A 21,799-nucleotide genomic window follows, 5' to 3' on the forward strand; every position below is an offset into this window, starting at 1 on the left:
GTTTTTAAAATCCGAGCTGAAGTTTAAATGTAGAGCTGTTTAGAGGGAAGAAAATGTAACGTTACCTTTAGCAGGGAGGAGGCAGCATGCATATACATTATGTCACCATAATAAATCACAGATTAAAACGTGACTTGAACCAGTTTCTTTCTAGCCTCAAAAGAAAAACACAACGTGAAAAAAGAAACAACACTTTCTTTACAAGCTTTTCAATGTGCACCTTAAAAGAAAGCTTTTCATCTAATCACAACCCAAGATAAATATAGGATGAGAATTTATAAAGCTGTTTTGTGCACGCTAAGTTAGTCAATCATTCAGATGGATTGGAAATTATTCACAGCAACTTCATATTTTTCATTCGTAGACTATTGTTCCCTTATATTGAAAACACACAAACTATTCTTATATCGTCCTCCTGTTCATGTTTTTACATGACTTGCAAGTGTACATGGTTCTCTATGCTATGAGCAAGTTTAACGACCCCACTGAGTACCATAAAACCCATTCAAACACTTCAAAAATACACTAATTCCTGAAAGGTTTACCTTTTTAGAGAAGCAAGGTTTTTACCTGACAGCAGTGATATACTATTACTATGATTTTAGACAGCTCAATCAATGTTTATGAATATGAACAACTCTCCCAAATGGCTCTAATCTGTGATTACCTCAAGAGACAACACCTGGAGCTGGATTTATGTTACTTTCTTTGAGGTTTTGCATCCAATTAAATGTAGATAATGCATCCATATCTTCATAAAATCACCTTGGGTGCTGTCTCTGTGTCCACAAATCAGGTTCCCATTCAAACTGTCAATGAAGCAGGCCCATTTATCTCTTCATGACATCGTCAAGAAAAGCTTGGCTCTCTTCCCCTAGCTTTGGGAAACTTGTTCACATTCTCAAATTAATTAAAAGCCATGTCATCTCACGTTTCTCCTTTCATCCGGACAGGAGGTAAAGATGCGGAGTTCTTGTTATTGTGCGATTGTCGTCCTGCTCCTGGCCGTAGCCGGGGCGGCCCCCCACGAGGGAGACCACCAAGGTCACACGCCGGAGCACTTCCACCACCTCCATCACACCCCCACGGAGGCCCACACTCACAGCCATGCGGGAGAGGACACCTGCCACATGCTGTCCCCCCACAATGCTGACTTTGCATTTGCCCTGTACAAGAGCCTGAGCTCCAAGCCCGACGCTGCGGGCAAGAACATCTTCTACTCTCCGGTGGGCATTGCCGCCGCTCTGTCAATGCTTTCCACGGGAGCTAAGGGGGAAACCCACAGCCAGCTGTTCACCGCCCTGGGCTACAGCGGCCTGACCCAGGAGCAGGTCAACAGCGGCTACGAGCACCTCATCCACATGCTGGGCCACAGCCAGGCGACTCAGCAGCTGGATCTGGGCAACGCCGTGGCCATCCGCACTGGCTTACAGACCGTGGCGAAGTTCCTGGCGGACGCCAAGCACTACTACGGGGGAGAGGCCTTCAACGTGGACTACTCCAAAACTGCAGAGGCGGTGGCCGAGATCAACCGCTTCATCGCCGCGAAGACTCACGACCAGGTCATGGATCTGGTGAGCGACCTGGACGCCGACACGGCAATGGTGCTGCTAAACTACGTCTACTTCAAAGGTAAGTCCACCTTGCTAACATAGATGTGACTAGAAAGGTGCGCTCAGTAGAGCACAAATCTCCATGTTAGGCAAGGGTTAAGTGTAGGAGTTGGGGCAAACGTAGACAAATGAAAGCTGACCTCACCGCATTATTCCTATTACACTCTTACACTATTAAACACTATTACAAACTATTTCACTATCACACTATTACACACTTAAGCATAGCGGAGTGGTTAACCGTCCTAGACCATTAAAAGTAGTTTGAATATGAATTTGGGAAAGCATGGATAATGAAATGGACACAGATATTTTTTTCTTCATGTTATGCACTCCATTGCCTCTGCAGCTACCTCTCTTCATCTATGCTATGCCCAATCCCGCTGCATTATCATTCATATGATATGAATCATAAAAGCCTGGTGTCTGTGTGGCAGCTGCATTTCTTTCAAACCCCTGCATCATATACAAACAAATAGATGTGTTAATTTCCTCTTTAAAAACCCCCAGTCTAAAGTTGTTTAATTTAGAACACATTATTGAAAAGTTATTCACTAGATTTTGTGGAGCTCTGCCCTGCAACGGGTATGAGACACCGGCATTGGTTAGGCAGACGAAAGCCCTGTGTCATGTGCAGTGATGCCACAGATTACTTGTAAAAATAATCTGATTACTGATTACTCCTTTAAGTAATCTAGTTACTTTACTGATTACTTGATAAGTTACTTTGATAGTAACTAGGTTACAAAGTCGTCGTCGTCCCCCTGCTGCTGCCACAACATAAGAATGACAACAGTTTTTTTTTTATATAATGCTTTATTGAAAGTGCATAATGTCATAAATCATGATTGGCTGCTCAGACAGGTCATCATGAGACGTCATTTTTTAAAACCGTTGTGTAATATAAAACATGGTATTATAGTTTGTTATTCTCTCAAATTAGGCTTATCATTATGGGTAAATAGTGGCGCTTGTGCGTGATGACAGTTTTACTGACGCACCTGCTCCTCTGCTCTGCACTTACCAGTGTAAAAGCAGTGGCTCAGCAAGCAAAATATATTCACTGCTGCATCCACAGGAAGGCCCTAGCTGCCAAAAAAATGCGTGCTGATCTCAAAAAAGGTTTTGGACAAATCGGTAAGAACTGTCAATTTTATCAAGGCCCGTCCATTGAATTCACGGTTGTTTGCAGCTTTATGCGATGAGATGGGCAGTGATCACCGGCAATTACTTCTCCACACCGAGGTCCGCTGGCTATCGCGAGGAAAGTTGCTTGCACGGCTCTACGAGTTGCGTGATGATGTTTTTACTTGACTCAAACTGTGATCTTTCACATTGTTTCTGGGATGCTCAGTGGCTTGCCAAATTGGCATACATGGCAGATATTTTTGAGCATTTGAATGGACTCAATCGGAGTCTTCAGGGGACTTTTTTGCTTCTTCTAAGTGATAACGTTATCCAGTCTCTCTCTCTCTCTCTCTCTCTCTCTCTCTCTCTCTCTCTCTCTCTCTACCAAATCCATTCTGAGACAACGGACTCAGTGCGTACTCCGCAAGTCGCGCGTAACATGAATCTCTCTCACTCTCACTCTCACTCTCCTACTCTCTCTCAAGTAGCCAAATTACACTATAAAACGAACTGGATAGTTGATTTAACTTCATGCTGAAGCCATTCTAAAATCAGCTATAAACGTAAACATGTGAGTGGCTGTGTGCATGTGTGCGCGAGCGCACGTCCCATCTCCGGTCTAGCTGACTGTACCCCTGGCTCTCTTATCATCAGCATTATGCGATAGTAACTAAATAGTAACACACAGCCACTTGGAAAAGTAACTGTAATCAGATTACTGGCTTGTAAAAAGTAACAAGTTAGATGACTATTTACTGAAAAAAGTAATCAGATTAGAGTAACTAGTTACTGGCATCACTGGTCATGTGGCAGGTGGATTTATTTAAAACCCTGCAAACTACACATCAAAATTAAGCTTAGAACCTGTATTTTTAGCTGTATGTGTCAATCACCCTCAAAAGTGGTCATTTTAGTTTGAGTTTTTGAGGACTGCATACGTTTTTTGCAAACCAAAATATTATACTTTATACTTATAGCACATGCATGACGCTGGTCTCTTTTGAAAGATAACATTCTGAAGTTTCTGATACAATAAAGAAAGATCACTTTTAGTGCTAATGAAATAGAGTAACACTGGGTCCATAGCCTGAAAAAAACTACACTACCATATGTTTCTTCACAAAGGCATCGGGGGGGGGGGGGGTCATTTTCCGACACTGTGATCATTACAAAAGCATGTTTTAGGATGGGGTTCGGTAAAGTAGACGTAAAATAGACATTACCTTTGTTAGAAGGAACTCCACTCTCACTTCGAGTCCAAGTGTCTTGAATCAGAACAGGATCAATACATATAACATTAGGTGGCCCTCATCTGTTGTCTTCTTCGTCTATACTATAGTCTGCTCGGGCCAGACTATCGACGGAGCCGAATAGGTTTCCTCATCGGCCGGTTTGTTTGACTATAGTATTTTTATGATTTACCAGAAATGCTGAGTCCAACATAGTCTGGTGGAAACGCACCTTATCGTCCATAATCATCATCCATAATCCATTTAGTCTTTTTCATAATATCCAATAGTTCGCTCTAGGCGATCGCCATTGTCGAACGTGTCCTGCTCACTGCTGCTCACAACCTACTAGTAGAGTCCCTAGTTGTTTGGGGGCTGTGGGGCCACCCACACTAAGCTGGCCCATGCATGTTCATAAGGTAGGTGATACTGCCACATGGCGGGATTCAATCGTCATTGCAGGGCCAATCCACACTCACAAGGCCCGCACAAGTGCTTAGTATGAGAAAATCGAAAAAAAAGGAAAAGGAAACTAAAAACGAGATCTCGTTTTTGGCGCTCAACACTTGGATTTGAAACATGAAACAGATTTCTCGTGTTTGGCGCTGAATGAGGTAATATAGAATATCATATAGAATATCAGGCCAGAGTTAAATCTGGATTTAGTACCACCAGGTGCCCGTTACACAGGGTAGCAAAGGCTGTGAATGAAATCTACTGTAAATACGGTTACTTTTGCATAATGTCAATAGCTCCGCCATTTTTCACCAGATTGCAACCTTTTTCCTAGACGTTCACTGAAAGGTAAAGAAACAATATACGTTCTATTTTATGTTAATAACGTTCAGGTTTGTTCGACCCGTGAGATATAATCACGAAAATAACACTCAAAAGATCATTTTCATGTTAGACGTCAGAAGTTTGACAGGGGCTGGTGTGAGCTGTGAAATTCGAAAGCCCATCGAAAGCCCTGGGTCTCCTCTTTCATAGGACTATAAACATTAATGACGGTGTAATTTCCTCGCGTCTATATCTGCCGTTTTCCGATGCAATGAATGCACAGAGAATTCTATAAACTCATATTTCGCTAATAACACTTAGGGCGCTTTCACATATAGTTTTGGTGGACTCGGTGTGGACTCGGTGCGGTTCGGGGGGTGAAGTTGCAACATTGTTGCAGTGTTTCCCACAGGATTTTCAGAGACTATGGGGAGTGAACCTCCGACCCTCTAGGGGGGCCCGGGGGCATGACCCCCCGGAACTTTTTTGTGTGTGTACATTTTAAAGTTAAATGCATCAATCTGGTGCACTTTGAGAGCAAAATCACTTTTAGCCATTTAAAAAAAATAATGTTTATTAAACGATTTTTAAGCACATGTATAGTCAATTGGTCCTCTTGTTCAGCCTCACAATGATATTTGATAGTAAATGTGTTTATATGTCCCACCCTCTGGCCTCTGAAGTTGTTAATGTCTTTTTAATTTGGGCCTCACAGGGTTAACCTCTTAAGCCCGAGATATACAGTAAAAGTGTATATTTTCAGCATTACGTTTGTTTACCAATTATTTTAACTGTTATTAGTGAAATATAAGATTATAGAAATCTCAGGGCATTGAGTCGGAAACCGGCGCATATTGACAGGAGGAAGTGGAGCAGCCAAAAGTGAGTGTAGTCTTTTGAAGGAAGAGACTCAGGGCTTTCGAATTTAGAAAAACTACCCTACCCAGCTCACACCAGCAGCCCCTGTCAATCATCTGACTTCTGGATTTACTTTTTTATTTCTCTTATTTTTTGGGATTATCTCCCACAAACCTGAACGTTATTGCCATAAAACAGAACGCAGTTAGTTTCTATACCTTTCTGTGAACGTCTTGCAAAAAACGGTGTTGCAATACGATGAAAAATGGTGGACAAATTTACATTATAAAAAAGATGGCAGAATTCAGTACTGTATCTACAAAACCTTCTGTTTAATCATCTTCCCTTTATTCATTTGCTTAGATTTTTCAGGTCTGGTCAATTTTAGCATGGTGTTATTCACAGTCAAAGATCATTTTAATTTATTTTTTTATATAATTGATATTCTCCTTTGGTTCATTACAATTTACTCAAGCCTAGTAACAGACACAGTATTTCTGACACTGATCCATATATGTCCCTAGATTCAGATACCAAGAACATGCAAATGGACAATTAAATTTTTTTTTAAATGTTTATTCTACGTCCTTATGGAATGAGTAACATAAAAAAAAAAAAGTACAAAATGTTTTATTATAATAATTTATATATTTTTTTATGGATGGAAGAGCCGCACATTGACGGGCAAAGAGCCGCATGCGGCTCGTGAGCCGCGGGTTGGCCACCCCTGGGCTAGATTTATGATGAAATCGACTAGACTCGTGCTTCCCAATCCTCTCCTCGAAGCACCCCAGCCGTTCAATGTATTTGTTAAATTCCACCACCAGCACACCTGATTCAATTTAACTAGCCCTTTATTAGTTGAATCAGGTGTGCTGGTGGTGGAATTTAACAAACACATGGAACGGCTGGGGTGTCTCGAGGAGAGGTTTGGGAACCACTGGACTAGAGCATACATTTGAGCCATCAAAGAAATGAAGCAAAAGTGGTTACCTGTGTTGAACTGGTTTATTTTTTAGAAAAAAAAATATATAGTGGATTACTATTACAACTACTACCACTGCCAATACTACTGATACATCCCTATTGGCAAACTTTATATTTAAAAAAAATAGGGCCGCCACAGTCTAGGTAATTAAAGGGAAACCCTGGTTGCATTCTTCATTTGGTTCGTCTGCATTCACATTGCAATTTGTCAAGTGCACCAAACTTTCTGAACAATGTCACGCGGTCGAAAAGGGCGCTCGTCTATTGGACACAATAGAGAGTGGAAATGTGTGTGTGTGACTGCGAGCGTGTGTCTGGTGACTCCAGATCAGCGGAGGAGTCACAATTTTCAGTCGGTGGTAGGGTGACCAGGTGTCCCGCTTTTGGTTGTACTGTCCCACCATTTGACCGAATGTCCCGCGTCCCGCATATTGAGAGGATGTCCCTCTTTTCGAAGCAAAAAAAAAACATGGGTCTAAAAGCCCCTCCCTACAGTAAACGTAGCAACCCGCCTCTTGTCCACACACATTGCTCTGCTTGTGACACGACCTCATATCGCAGATCTGATTGGTTAGGTAGTAATTTAGCGCTCTGCTCGTGAGAGTGTGACTCACTTCCCATATTTGGTCCGCGTTTGGTCCGATGAAGTGAACCGAGACCTACGTTTTCAGGCGGACCAGAGTTTGCGTGTTTGGTCCGCACCAGAGTTCGACTGAGCATTCACACCACCCAAAAAAAAGCGGACTATCCGAGAAAACAAACTCTGGTCCAATAGTCCGGACCAAACAGCTCTGGTGTGAAAGCACCCTTAAAATCATTGGTAAACAAACTGTTTAGTGTGGTAGTGCTCAAAATATACATCTTGGCTGCTTTTTTGATAGGGTTAGGGTCTTTACTCTTGGCTACATTTGAAAAAGAAATGCAACATTAATTAACCTCTTAACACATTCGGGGCCAGGTTTTCATTACATAGTTTCACTGTGCATCACGTTGTTTGTAGAGCTACATCTATATTTTATATTATAGCTATGGATACAATACAGTAACTATCTTCCGTTAATTTTTTAATTTTTTCATGAATACGTTTACGTGTTATCCCGTGGTGAATATGAGTATAATTTCTGAATGATCCGGGCTAATTCCTGGGAGGCTGGCTATAGGGCGCAACATGAATTCTACTAAAACCATTGGCGTTTTGTCCCTGGACACGCTATTATTTTCAAATCAAATGATCAGGGGGATGGGTATGAAAACCATGCACGATCAAGCTGAAATTGATGTCAGATTGTCCTTACCTGTGGTCGTGGTATTCCAAAAAGAATATTCCAATTATTTGATCGCCATCTGTTCTATCCTATGCCCATCTGGTCCACCACATAACCCACCACAACATATGGATCGGGGGTCCCGAAAACGAATGCGATCGAGTGAAGCCCTAGGTTTCCCATTACTAGAAAAGAGCACCCGGAGCGGTTTAAAGGTAGCACGGGTCCGGTCTGGAACAGGGTTTACTGCACTCTCGATACTGCCTACTAGCAGGATCTGGCCGGTACTGCACCTTCTGAGTCCCAGTATGCCTTTTAACGGCAACATACAGGTCCCTGACATTGAATAGGATATATAAAAAAAAAAGAAGGGAAAACGATACGTTAACTGCTGGCGCCCAATAACGTATATGTGAATGGCCCCGAAAGTGTTAAGCCCGAGCGGTCCGGTGGTGGACCGTAAATGACATCACGCCATAAATACATCTCTACAGAATGTATGAATTAATGTTGTGTTTTTTTTTCTTATAATGTAGCCAAGAGTAAAGACCCTAACCCTGTCAAAACAGCAGTCAAAGTGTGTATTTTCAGCAATACGTTTGTTTACCAATGGTTTTAAGTGTTATAGTGAAATATGAGTTATAGAATTATAGTCGGAAAAAGGCGAATATTGACGCTAGGAAATGTGCGCCACCATTTATTTTGTAGTCCTATGAAGAGAGGAGACCCAGGGCTTTCGATGGGCTTTGGAATTTCGAAAAACTACACTACCCAGCTCAATTATTTTATTTATCTTATTTTTCAGGATTATCTTCCACAAACCTGAACGTTATTGCCATAAAACCGAACGCAGTTAGTTTCTCTACCTTTCTGTGAACGTCTAGCAAAAAACGGCGATGTAATCTGATGAAAAATGGCGGAGAAATGTACATTATAAAAAAGTAACTGTACTTACAGTAGATTTCATTCACGGTTTTTGCTGCATGCCTGATGATACTAAATCCAGATTGAACTCTGCCATTAGAAAGGGGAGATTTGGCCCGATCCATAGATGTGCGACTTGGCCAGGTCTCATTCCCGAAAATTTTCCAAAGAGTTATTTTGGAAGACTTATCTTGGAACCGACTGAGACAGAATCAATGACAAGTTCACTCTGAGTCCCGAACGTGCTGGTAATATGTCTTAAGTGGCTGAAACGGTCACAGCTGTGACATGATCTGATATCTGCTTGGCGAATGTGATTCTGTCTTAAACTCAAAAGCGCGTTCCCGTTCAGGTCATTTGCATACAAAACAATGCCTCCAGAGCCCCTTATAAGGCAAAGTAATGACGCAGCTGTGTGGAAATGGATGCGGAAGTGTCTCGCAAGTCTTGCGCGACCCATCGAAATGAGATTAGATTAATGTATTGTCATCCTATAATAGTACAGCTCGTGGTACAACTGCCGCAGCGCACACACGCGCGCACACACACACACACACACACACACACACACACACACACACACACACACACACACACACACACACACACACACACACACACACACACACACGTGCGCAGTATACTGTAGCCTACGGCGTAATGAATGAACGCAGTATAGGCTTATTATTCCATTAATGCCTACGGCGTAATGAATGAACGCAGTATAGGTTTATTATTCCATTAATGCCTACGGCGTAATGAATGAACGCAGTATATGTTTATTATTCCATTAATGACTTGTTGCATTAGGATTTAGTAGATACTATATGCTCTGCCCTACGTACAGTATAGGTACAGTCTGTACTTATACTGTACGTAGGGCAGAGGCAGAGCATATATAGTATCTACTAAATCCTAATGAAACAAGTAACTAGAATATATTAAGCCTATACTGTTCATTAGACACGTAGGCCATACTGGCGCACACAATACTTGCTATTTCCATGCGATTAGCTTTAGTTCTTATTTATTTATTTATCCACTGTCATTTCAGTGTTGGTGTATATAGGCTATATAGTGTATTTCAATATACGTTTAATTGATAATGATATATTCAAAGGAATGCAGGTTTATAGCTATATCAACCCCCTCCAATGTACAGTAAATGACCAAGCATGGTTTTGTCAATATTCCAATGTACAGTTTTGCTTGTACAGTGTCCCCCACCCACCCCTCCTACCCAACCTCCTCCAACAGTTTCTACGTCAAATGTATATACTCTCTTTTCTGGACTCTTTTTGTATCACAAACAGTACTGTATGTGCAAATCTGGTATGTCATAAATGTATAGATGTAGCAGTACTGTCTATCTGTATGTTGTGTGTGTCATATATGTTATGATGAATTGAAAATGGGGGACCCTGATGTAAACAAGACGAAAGTCTTTCTCTGGTCTGAATCCCCTTAACAATTGTATGTAATTGAGCTGTACTGTACTGTACCCATTCTGCAATCTGTTAATAAAGTTTTCAATCAATCAATCAATCAATCAATCAATCAATCAATCAAACAAAGGTCTGTCCCATTGTATACCAATCAATGGGATACATTGCATGTTGACCTGCATTCTTTCAAATGTATATAATTCATCATTAAAACAGATGTGTAACAAATAAGAAATACAAATTCCACAGAAGGCATTAAATAATAATTATTTTCAATCATTTCACAATAATTGCATAATTGTGTTTGAATATCTGAGTAATTAAAGTAATTATACATTTGTCCAAAATAGCTGGTTCAGATATGGTTAAGCAGCTGCCCTGTGATCAGATGAATCCATATTATTTATTTTTCCGACATCAAATGCGTAATTTCTTATCGTACAAATATTGTCATATTTATTTTAATTATGATTAAGTAATTAATTCCAAGGAGGCCTGTAGCGTTAACATGAAGGAATCACTATGAGAACACAGACTGTCACGTTAATACAATTTTCAATTAGTCAATCAATCATAAGAGTGCTCCTCAGCACTCTTAAATCTGCTCTCAGCCACGCTCAAATCTGATCTCAGGAAAATTTGGGGACTCGCGCTACCAGCCCTAATATGTCTTAAATGGGCAGAAATCTGCCTAAGGACATTTTTTGTCGTAAATTTGTTCGGGAATGAGACCCAATGACTTTGTTTTCCTCCTCACCATCTACGTTGATAAATCTAAACACACTGATCACTGTGTTTACAGACACAGATGAGCCCTTGATGGGAAATACATATTAAAGATACAGTAGGCATGTAGACAGGCCTCACAGATACAGGCGTGTACACACACCGCACACGCACACACACAAGCATGTACAGTACACATCCACAAGACACAGGTGAATTATTGAGGTTGAATGTTTTTTTCCCCTTTAATACATGCAATTACATGCAACATTACTTGGATCCCCATTAACTTCCAGATGATGGCCCCTAGTCTTCCTGGGGTCCACACTTTAAAAGGAAACAGCCATTAGCTTTACACAGTAGGCTGCACTGTATATCACAGGAAAAGGCAGCACAAACAAAGCATAAAACAAAAATGAGATAAATAGAAAAATAAAGTAAATTGTACTGGTACAATGGTACTGGCTGTGCGATAGTCATTAACTACCAAATAACTCTATGATGAAGATAAGGCAAGCAACCTCCAATATAAAAACGATGTACATTTTCTTGAAAATACTCAATTTAAATGTAACTAAAAATAGGTTGTTTCTACTTGGGTGGGTATGCTGAGTATAGTTTCTTTTTTTCGCACAGTATAAAAACAACACAATAACAACAACTGTAAAGTACAAAATATATACAGTGCAGGAAGAGGCAGAAAAGCCCAAAAGGCTTATAAGAAACCTCCACCTATGATAATAAACATAATCATATTACATATAGCAAGTTGGAAAACAAGATCAATTTAAGGACCTTGTTGGAGTATGTGAGAGTAACTGTGTGTGTAAGTTAAAATACAATACACAAGTTACAATACACTGTTACAATATAATAATCAGATGTTCCTTCAAACCTTTTTTGTACGTTTTTGAAGAAGTTATGATGAGTTTACTCAACATGTACAACGGGCACAGTTTTCAGTGTTGCATTATTGTTGGACTGGAACACGGATATGCTGCGTAAAGCAGCACCCGTCTTCAAGGCCTTCAGTAGATTTTCTGATCTGCACGGTTTCAGCCAGCTAATCACCCAACCCACAAGGGTATGTGATTCGACACAAACCACCATTGACCTCATTTTGACCTCTGACAAGTCAATGATCTCCAATAAAGGGGTGATAGCATGCGGGTTAAGTGATCATTATATGATTTTCTGTACCCGCAAAAAGCTAAAACAGAAGGCCGGCTGTCACAAAACAGTCACATCTAGAGACCTCAAAACTTACTCTAGAGAGGCCTTTAACCTAGAACTGGGGAGCTTGGACTGGTCAGATGAACTCAGTGGTACACAGGTTGAAGAAACATGGCTTGGATTCAAAACCAAATTCACAGCAATACTCAACAACATGGCACCCATAATAACCACCAGGGTTAAAAATCGCGCTGAGCCATGGATGCACACTGAAATACTGGCCGCTATGAAAACCAGAGACAAAAAATGCTCTGAACTTCATAAAAGTCAGACAAAGCTTTCCAAAAGCTCAAACAGTGAACTCCAAGCCCACGTGGTTGAACTAAAAATTCAAAGAAACAGACTAAGAAATGACGTAAACACCATGATCAGAACCGCAAAAAGAAATTTCATCAACGCCAAAACTGAGGAAAACAAAAACAAACCCCGCGAACTTTGGAAATTACTCAATAATCAACTAGGCTGCAGTAAAAAACTTAAAACCAGATTCTCAAACATAAACATAAAGACGGACAACACGCTCATCACAGACAAGCTGGATGTAGCCAATTACTTAAACATCTTCTTCACAAACATAGCCACAACACTGGTAAACAAACTACCCTCCCACTCAGGGCATTATGGGGTAGAACACATAGTAGCATACTACAAAAACCTAGGGGTCCACAAAGACGACTTCAAACTTGAAATGGTAACAACCGATGAGGTACTCAAAAAATTTAGCGCCCTCCAACCTAACAAGGCCACTGGCCATGACAACATCCCTTCCAAATTCCTCAGAGACGCAGCAGCCGCCATCACCCCAGTCATCACACACATAATAAACCTCTCTATAAAACAGGGGCACGTCCCCAAGGACTTCAAAATTGCGAGAGTGACCCCTCTGCACAAAAAGGGCAGCAAATTAGACCCAGGCAACTACTGCCCTGTTTCTATTCTTACCTCCATCTCGAAAGTCATGGAGAAAATAGTCTACGAACAGGTCGAAAAGTACCTGGCGGAAAAAAATCTAATCTACGAATTCCAATCTGGCTTCAGAACGTCCCACTCCACTGACACATGCCTCCTCTATTTGAACGACCACATCAAACAAGAGGTGGACGCGGGCAAATACTGCGGCATGGTCATGCTGGACCTACAAAAGGCCTTTGACACTGTCAATCACTCCATTCTAATGGACAAGCTAAAAGCAATTGGTTTTGATAGCTTATCAGTGAGCTGGATGCAATCCTACCTGGAGGGGAGAGAACAGATGGTAGAGGTAAACGGTACTCTATCCCCCCCCCTCACAGTGAGCTGTGGTGTTCCACAAGGAAGCATACTAGGACCGCTACTCTTCCTAATTTATGCAAATGACATGTCGTCAGCCTGTGACTGCAACTTGTTCCTGTTTGCGGACGACTCAGCCCTGCTGGTCTCTGACAAGAACAAGTTACAGGTTGAAAAAACCCTCAGCTCGGAACTAGGCAAAATCTGCATATGGCTCGCTGATAACAAACTATCATTACACATGGGCAAAACAGAGTCCATTCTCTTCGGTTCAAATAACAAACTCAGCAAGACCGACGGCTTCTCAGTTACAGTGGGTGACAATATTGTCACAAGGAAAGACGAAATTACCTACCTGGGTTCCATCCTAGAGGCAAATCTTTCCTGTGACAAAATGGCATCCAATGTAATAAAAAAAGTCAACCAACGAACTAGATTCTTGTACCGGATCTCCTCTCTGGTAAACAAGAATACCCTGAAGACTCTGGCAGGAGCACTCATTCAAGGGTACTATGACTATGCATGCACCTCATGGTACCAAAGCACCTCAAAGGCGCTTAAAACAAAATTACAAACATCACAAAACAAACTGGTCAGACTACTACTTGACCTGAACCCCAGAACCCACCTCACCCCTGCCCACTTTGACAACCTAGGATGGCTTAGAGTAGACGACAGAGTACAGCAACTTGCAATGGGCCTGGTCTACAAGATACACTATACGACCGGGGTGCCCATGTACATGTCAAAATACTTCCCAAAGGTCAGTGAATACCACAACCACTACACCAGAGGAAGCTCAACAAATCATGTTAAACCCAGATTCGGCTCAAACAAGGGAATAAACACGTTTAGCAATTATGCCACAACAATGTGGAACGCCCTACCCAAAGCTGTAAAGGAATGTGAATCCCTGCCCACATTCAAAACCGCTCTTAAAGAGCACCTACGGGAGGCTGCAATTCGAAACTGGCCACCGTAAATGCCCAAAACCCCCACCACCTCCTAATAGACAGTCTCCTCCCCACCGCATGTATATATTCCCTCCCCGCCGTATGTATATTTCTCTCCCACCCACCCACCCCCTCCTAATGTACAGTCCCCTCCCCATCATATGTATATACTCTGTCAGGATCTAGGGGTAACAGTACTGTATATTTGAATACCGTTTATGTCACAAATGTATCAGTACTAAATACCTATATGTCCCTATGCCATAAATGTCATGTATGTTGTGTATGTCATAAATGTCTATATGAATTGAAAATGGGGTACCCTGATGGAAACAAGACAAACGTCTTTCTCAGGTCTGCATCCCCTTAACAATTGTATGTATTGAGCCGTACTGTATTGTACCCATTCTGCAATCTGTTAAATAAAGTTTTCATTCATTCATTCATTAATTCATTCATTCATTCATTCATTCATTCATTCATTCATTCATTCATTCATTCATTCATTCATTCATTCATTCATTCATTCATTCATTCATTCATTCATTCATTCATTCAGCTATATTGTATGGTTTTAAAATATGTGGTGTGGCACCCTGTTTTTTTTTATATTACAAATCTTGCTTGAGTGACAATCATTTTTGCCATGCTATATCCAATACACGCCTATAAGTGCAAGGTATAGGAAATCAATGAATAAAATCAACTAACTTGCAACATAAACATCCACTCCATACTGGTGTATAAGGTGCATATAGGTTAGTTGGAAATGCAAATCATGACCTTTATCAGATGTCATAGTCTCCCATCTTTCCTGTTACTCTCCCCTGTGTAAATATCTGACGAAGCAGAAAAGTCATTAAAAGATTCTTTAAATATTATAATGCATATATATATACTGTATTGTGATAAATATCTTCACCCACCTTGTGCAGGAAAGTGGGAGAAGCCCTTCGAGGCAATCCACACTAAAAAAGCCGATTTCCACTTGGACGCTACCAACACAGTGAAGGTGGACATGATGGCGAGGTTTGGCCGCTACGACTACTATTACGACCATGTCAACAGCACCACCGTCATCCTGCTGCCTTACAAGGGCAACACCTCCATGATGATTGTCCTGCCCCATGAGGGGAAGATGAGCGATGTGGAGGGCTACATCAACAAAGACTACATCAAACACTGGCACAACTCTGCCTACAGAAGGTAGAAGATTGTTCTGCTTTTTGCATGTCTCAAGTCTTAGTAAGTGGATCTGACATTACAGGGGTTAAGGGGTCAATACCCACAAGGAGGGCCTTGGTGGTAAAACGTGTATGATGATATTCTTTTTTCTTTACTTGGATCCCCATTAACTTCCAGATGATGGCCCCTAGTATTCCTGGGGTCCACACTTTAAAAGGAAACATCCATTAGCTTTACACAGTAGGCTGCACTGTATATCACAGGAAAAGGCAGCACAAACAAAGCATAAAACAAAAATGAGATAAATAGAAAAATTAAGTAAATTGTACTGGTACAATGGTACTGGCTGTGCGATAGTCATTAACTACCAAATAACTCTATGATGAAGATAAGGCAAGCAACCTCCAATATAAAAACGATGTACATTTTCTTGAAAATACTCAATTTAAATGTAACTAAAAATAGGTTGTTTCTACTTGGGTGGGTATGCTGAGTATAGTTTCTTTTTTCGCACAGTATAAAAACAACACAATAACAACAACAACAACAACAACAACAACAACTGTAAAGTACAAAGTATATACAGTGCAGGAAGAGGCAGAAAATCCCAAAAGGCTTATAAGAAACCTCCACCTATGATAATAAACATAATCATATTACATATAGCAAGTTGGAAAACAAGATCAATTTAAGGACCTTGTTGGAGTATGTGAGAGTAACTGTGTGTGTAAGTTAAAATACAATACACAAGTTACAATACACTGTTACAATATAATAATCAGATGTTCCTTCAAATCTTTTTTGTACGTTTTTGAAGAAGTTATGATGAGTTTACTCAACATGTACAACGGGCACAGTTTTCAGTGTTGCATTATTGTTGGACTGCAGGTGTTGATTTTGTTTGCACAGGCATATGGCAAGATAATTGACCCTGTGTGAATATAACCAAGGCAAAGTGTTAATAGAATTGAGGATACTAACCCTAACCCTAATACTGGAATTACTTCCACTTTCACACCCTAATCTTATGGCCAATTTTGAGTCACACCAAACATCAACAAATGAGGATTTTGTCGTGGTGTCCCCCCCAGCTCGGTGGACCTGTTCCTGCCCAAGTTCTCCATCTCAGCCGCTGCCTCCCTGGGCGACACACTGACGGAGATGGGTGTCACCAATGCCTTCGGTGACACGGCTGACTTCTCCGGCATCACTGATGTACCGCTGAAGGTCTCCAAGGTAAGACACTACAAACTGATTATGTCTTTGTTGGTATCATAACCATATGCATTATGAACTATGTGGGCAGTGTTGGGAAGGTTACTTTGAAAATATGGTCCACTACAGACTAAAACAAGAAAGGTGCGTTCAGTAGAGCGCACATTTCCACCAGGCGGCTTGCCGGACACAAAGACGGACCCGAAAACACTGACTGCTCTCTTTATATTTATTAGAATTAGCATTTGCATACTAACGCTAACAAACACACAGACCACTTTCCAATTATCCATGCTAATGCTAGACGCCGACGGTAATAGGAAGGGTGATGGGAAGTATAGCAAGCATGTTAGGATGCATAGGAAATATTAATGCATGCATAAATGTTTTTAATTCATAGGTATAGCAACGACAATAGGTTCACTATGGAATTTCCATGTTGTAAACAGAGAGCTGATTCCCTGAGGCTCTGAGCAGCGAACAGTGTAGTATTGCCCTCTTCTGTTCAAAAGGTGTAACTTTTCCCGAAATTGTGTATTTCAATGGACAATGTCAAATGTATTTAAATAAAATACTTACGATGTGAAAAATGCATGCATGCATGCACTTCCCTGGCCTGCTGTCAACCTATGGGGCCAGTTTCATCCACTGTGGGCTACCGCCTGGTGGAGATAATTATAGATGATTGTGATCATCATTCTTCTGTACCATCATTTAGTAAAGCAATTGATTTACTTCTGTTACATTTGGATTACTTTGCCAAAAAAATATATAAAATATGAATTTGAACAGATTATTTATTCCATTTTTATGAAAAAGTATCATGGTATTCCCATACTTTTTTCATAGTGAATTTTCTTTTTATCAATGAGTATATAACCTAACCCTCTGAAGTCTAGCCGGTTATGCTCCTCCTCCCTACGAATTTTAATTTTTTTTTTTTTTTTTTTTTACATAATATGAAACTACAGGTTCATACCTTTAAAATAAGCCATCAATTGTAAAATGTGAGCCGATAGTTTTTAATCAATGTCCTATGAAACATTCTGGTAAAATCCTTACCAAGTCGCAGCACAGCGGTTTGAAAGGATTCAGTGAATTCACCAATTTGATAAGAGAACTACACTCCCTCCCAAAATGCAATGTGATCAATGTCACTAGACCAATTGACACCTGGAACAAAGGCCCAGTTTCTAGTCTGTTGTTCCTTTGTTATTCCAATGACTGGGCCAGGCGGCCTACAGTGACACACACTTTGATTTGATGCCATGTACACACGTTAGATATATAGAGGTTTACCTGAAAAAGAAAGAAAGAATGAAAGAGAGAGAGATACAGAGAGAGAGACATTTATAATAATTATTATAATTATTATTATTAAATAGAATAATTTTCTATAGGCTTGCCGTGTTCTGTGTTTCTGTGTTCAGGCATCCACTGAGTAAATTAATTGCCTACTGCCCCTTTAACAACTTATAGGCTTGGTAAGTTTCAGTTTCACTTGTAGAGAGGATTTAACTGCACGTGAAGACAGATGACATGTTATACAATGGCATTTGGATTTATCAATATTTTGGATTTAAACACAGTAGCAGTTCAACTGGAGAGGAGCTCAGATGATCAGTCCGGAAAAGTATGTAGGCTATTGCTTTTTTCCCCCCTCTATCAGCTGTGAGAGAATGTCTGCGGGTCCGCACACAGGAGATAGTTGCCGTGTGTTGGTGACACACATACACAACGACTGCAAAAAGTCGAGTCCCGTGGATATTATTGCAAGAGATAATAATTCATACATATTATGAAAAGCCAATCTGTTGTTTAGAATTTGGATGGGGGGTAGCGAGTCTCTGATACCTCTGCGGGGTCTAACACCTTTTCACAGCGCACACACCGCTCTGTGTGTGTGTGTACGCGTGCGTGTATGTGCGTTTCTTGACGCGATGTAGTTCTCTGGCAAACGGAGATAATTACAATCATACCATCTAGCAAGAATTAAACATATTTACAAGTCGTATTAAGTTTAGCAAGTATGGAGACATATATATACCATCTCAAAGCACTCGAAAATACATTTTTCTATTTTTACCGATTTCTGAAAAGAGGTACTTTTTGAGCATTTGGGAGAAATTATAAATCCTTTTGTTTTCCGCCGACGGGTGAAAACAGGACTTTGGACTCTCAAGGATTAATAGTCCTGCAAATTTAGCAAAAAAACGCCTGTCGATTGCGTACCGAAAGTAAATTGGAAGCTATTCTGGAACCATTTTTAGCAGATGCATTTGAAAGGAAACAATTTTCTTCCACAACAGGAAGAATCACTCTTTTTTTATCCACTTTTTCTCCTTATTTTCTATTTTTCTCCCATCCCAATTTCGAGTTTCCAATTCTCCCGTTCTCTGTCTTGAACGTTGCTCGACTATGCCTCCCACTGGTCAGCTGTAGGGAGGATAGAAGCCTTGCATCACGTGTCCCCTCCGGTACACGAGGAGGCAGCCTGTCACATCTTTTCACCTGCCAGCACGGACTCTCAGTGGCGAAGTGTAACGCATGGGAGGCTCACACTACCCCCGCTACTTCCTGTCTCTGCTGTGCAGGCATCCCCCAACCGACCTGTAGGAGTCGCTGTCCACAACGTCCAAATCCCCACCCATCGACTTCCACCCTCTAACTCTGCCAATGAGTTAGTATGACTGCTGGCCCAAGCCGGAGGCAATGCTGACACCCGGATTCGAGACCGGAGTCTCTTGCATTGGTGACGAGCGCAATCTCCGCTGCGCCACCCAGCCGCCAGGAAGAATCACTCTTGAGTGCTATTGTCATAGAGTTAGAGGTTTGAACACGCTGAAATATTTTTCTTTTCATTTTCGTCTGAATTATTTTGCAAACAGATGCCTGCAGTCAGATCTATCTACTCTATAGTTATTAGCTGCAAACACTGCTGGAGCCATATCCTGAAGTCTTACCTAGAACATGTCCAAAGTTTATAACAATATCACAAAATAATTGTGTTTTACACATCTTTATGTAATGGTATGTTTAGGCTTTTCCAAAAATGTGTGAGCTGAGTCAACACTACCTCAGTCCCCTCTCCCCCTCTCCACTAATCTCTTGTCACATACACCACCCCCACCCCTTCTCACTCCCTTCTCACACAACAGCAGTTTGGTTTTATAACCCGAGATTGGAAGCATGTAATAGGTCAAGAGGCGTGTCAATCAAACGGTGGCCATTTTCATTTTCAACCGATGTGTTAATATTTTAGCTTTCAGCCAAGCACGACAATAACACAGCGTGATGCCGACAGACGGCTGTGAAGTGTGTTGCGACATGCGACGGCTCGTCGCAACCATGGCATTACCATGGTCAATTATTTATATATTTACTGGAACCATGCTAAATGTTTTACTGCTATTAACATCAAACTACTATGATACTTTTTTGTAAGGGTGTAATTTGAATAATTGTATTAGCATAATTCACTATCCTATTTAAATTTGTGTAATCCAACAAGCTACCTATTTCTCTAAAGTACCTGTAATCTGATCACTAAGTGTATTTTTATAGCAATTGTAACTGATTAGATAGACATTTTTGTAATCAGATTACTGTCATCCATGTAATCCATTATGTTCCAGTCTGGTCTGTAAGCCTATACATCATATGCCCGAATTAGTACTTAAAAGGCAAGATGAGGCTGTATGAAAACAAACTGCACATACCATATCAATGGTATGTGCTATACCGACTGATATTGGTTTTCAGCTCCAAACCACCAAAACGCTTTGAACAATTGGGAAAAACCTCTTCCCGGTGCCCCCGCAGGTGACCCACAAGGCCGTGCTGAGTGTCGATGAGACGGGAACGGAGGCAGCGGCTGCCACCATCCTTGAGCTCATGCCCATGAGTATGCCCGCCTCCATGACAATGGACAGGCCCTTCCTGGTCTTCATCCTGGAGGAGTCCACGAAGAGCATCCTCTTCATGGGCAAGATCAGCAACCCCACCGCCAAGTAGCAAAGAGAGATATGATACGTTCAGCATCATCAAATGTCACCAATGACGATCCTGCTGTGACCAACGCCATAGACTGTTACCCTTTACTGTTGTGAAGCATTAAATGTGTACATGTCTGACTCTGCAGTAGATTCATTATTTTCTCACTTCTAGTCTACCATTTAGGAGCTGTTGCACAATTCCACATGTTTTATTATTGTTTTTTGTACGTTTTGTTTATGTCTGTGTATTTGTTTGTCTTTAGTGTTGAATTACTGGGGTTGGTGATGGCATTGTGCCATTTCCAATCCCAATAATGAGTTTTCATCATATCATCTGTTCTCTACACGGACTTAATGAATGTCGGATGCATTACAGTATGTGTTGATCTCTTTTCCCCAATCCCTTGAATGGGAGCCGGTCCTTGTGTCTTTTTTTATATTTTTTTGTGTACATTTCTGTAAAAGGAAAAATATACAAGTTTAAGGACACAAACCAAGTGACTAAAATGTATTTTCCTGTTCAGTGAGAGACTAGTATTAAATAGTTTTCAATATACCATGTAAACAAATGAACAATAATATTAATAACAACATAACGTAAAACAACAACACACAATAAAGGGGGGGGGGGGGGGTTGCAAGGTACCCAAAACCTACAAACGCATACAATTGTGAATAAGTACATTATGTAAATATAATCACTTAATATTTACATCTTCTTATTTACATTACATCAAGGAACTTGCGGACAGTGTCCCAGTGACCATCCAGGCCCTTATCAAGTTGCATGTTAAATAAGTCCAGGTATTCCTCCAGTCATTAATCCCTAGAGAAACAGGCTGGTTTACGCTCCTTTCAGTTGACAATAATTTGACTTTTGGTAGATAAGCAGCCCAATGTCCAGAGTCAGTTAACAGAGTCTCCCACACCTCTGGTTTATGTCCCAGCAGACATGCTACAGTATATGACATACAGGCACATTTTCACAAAAACA

General features: G+C 40.9%; 1 protein-coding gene across 1 annotated transcript; it reads left to right on the plus strand.

Moving 5' to 3' along the window:
* Positions 1 to 962: 962 nt before the first annotated feature.
* LOC311228321 (alpha-1-antitrypsin homolog) lies at positions 963 to 20,824 on the plus strand (the record flags this gene model as incomplete). Its single annotated transcript, XM_084314230.1, has 4 exons — positions 963 to 1,632; positions 15,346 to 15,616; positions 16,687 to 16,831; positions 20,633 to 20,824. The coding sequence occupies 4 exons, from the start codon at positions 963 to 965 to the stop codon at positions 20,822 to 20,824; spliced, it is 1,278 nt and encodes a 425-aa protein (XP_084170356.1).
* Positions 20,825 to 21,799: the final 975 nt, after the last annotated feature.

The sequence above is a fragment of the Notolepis coatsorum genome (genome assembly GCF_963971535.1).
Source record: "Notolepis coatsorum genome assembly, chromosome: 5".
Classification (NCBI taxonomy): domain Eukaryota; kingdom Metazoa; phylum Chordata; class Actinopteri; order Aulopiformes; family Paralepididae; genus Notolepis; species Notolepis coatsorum.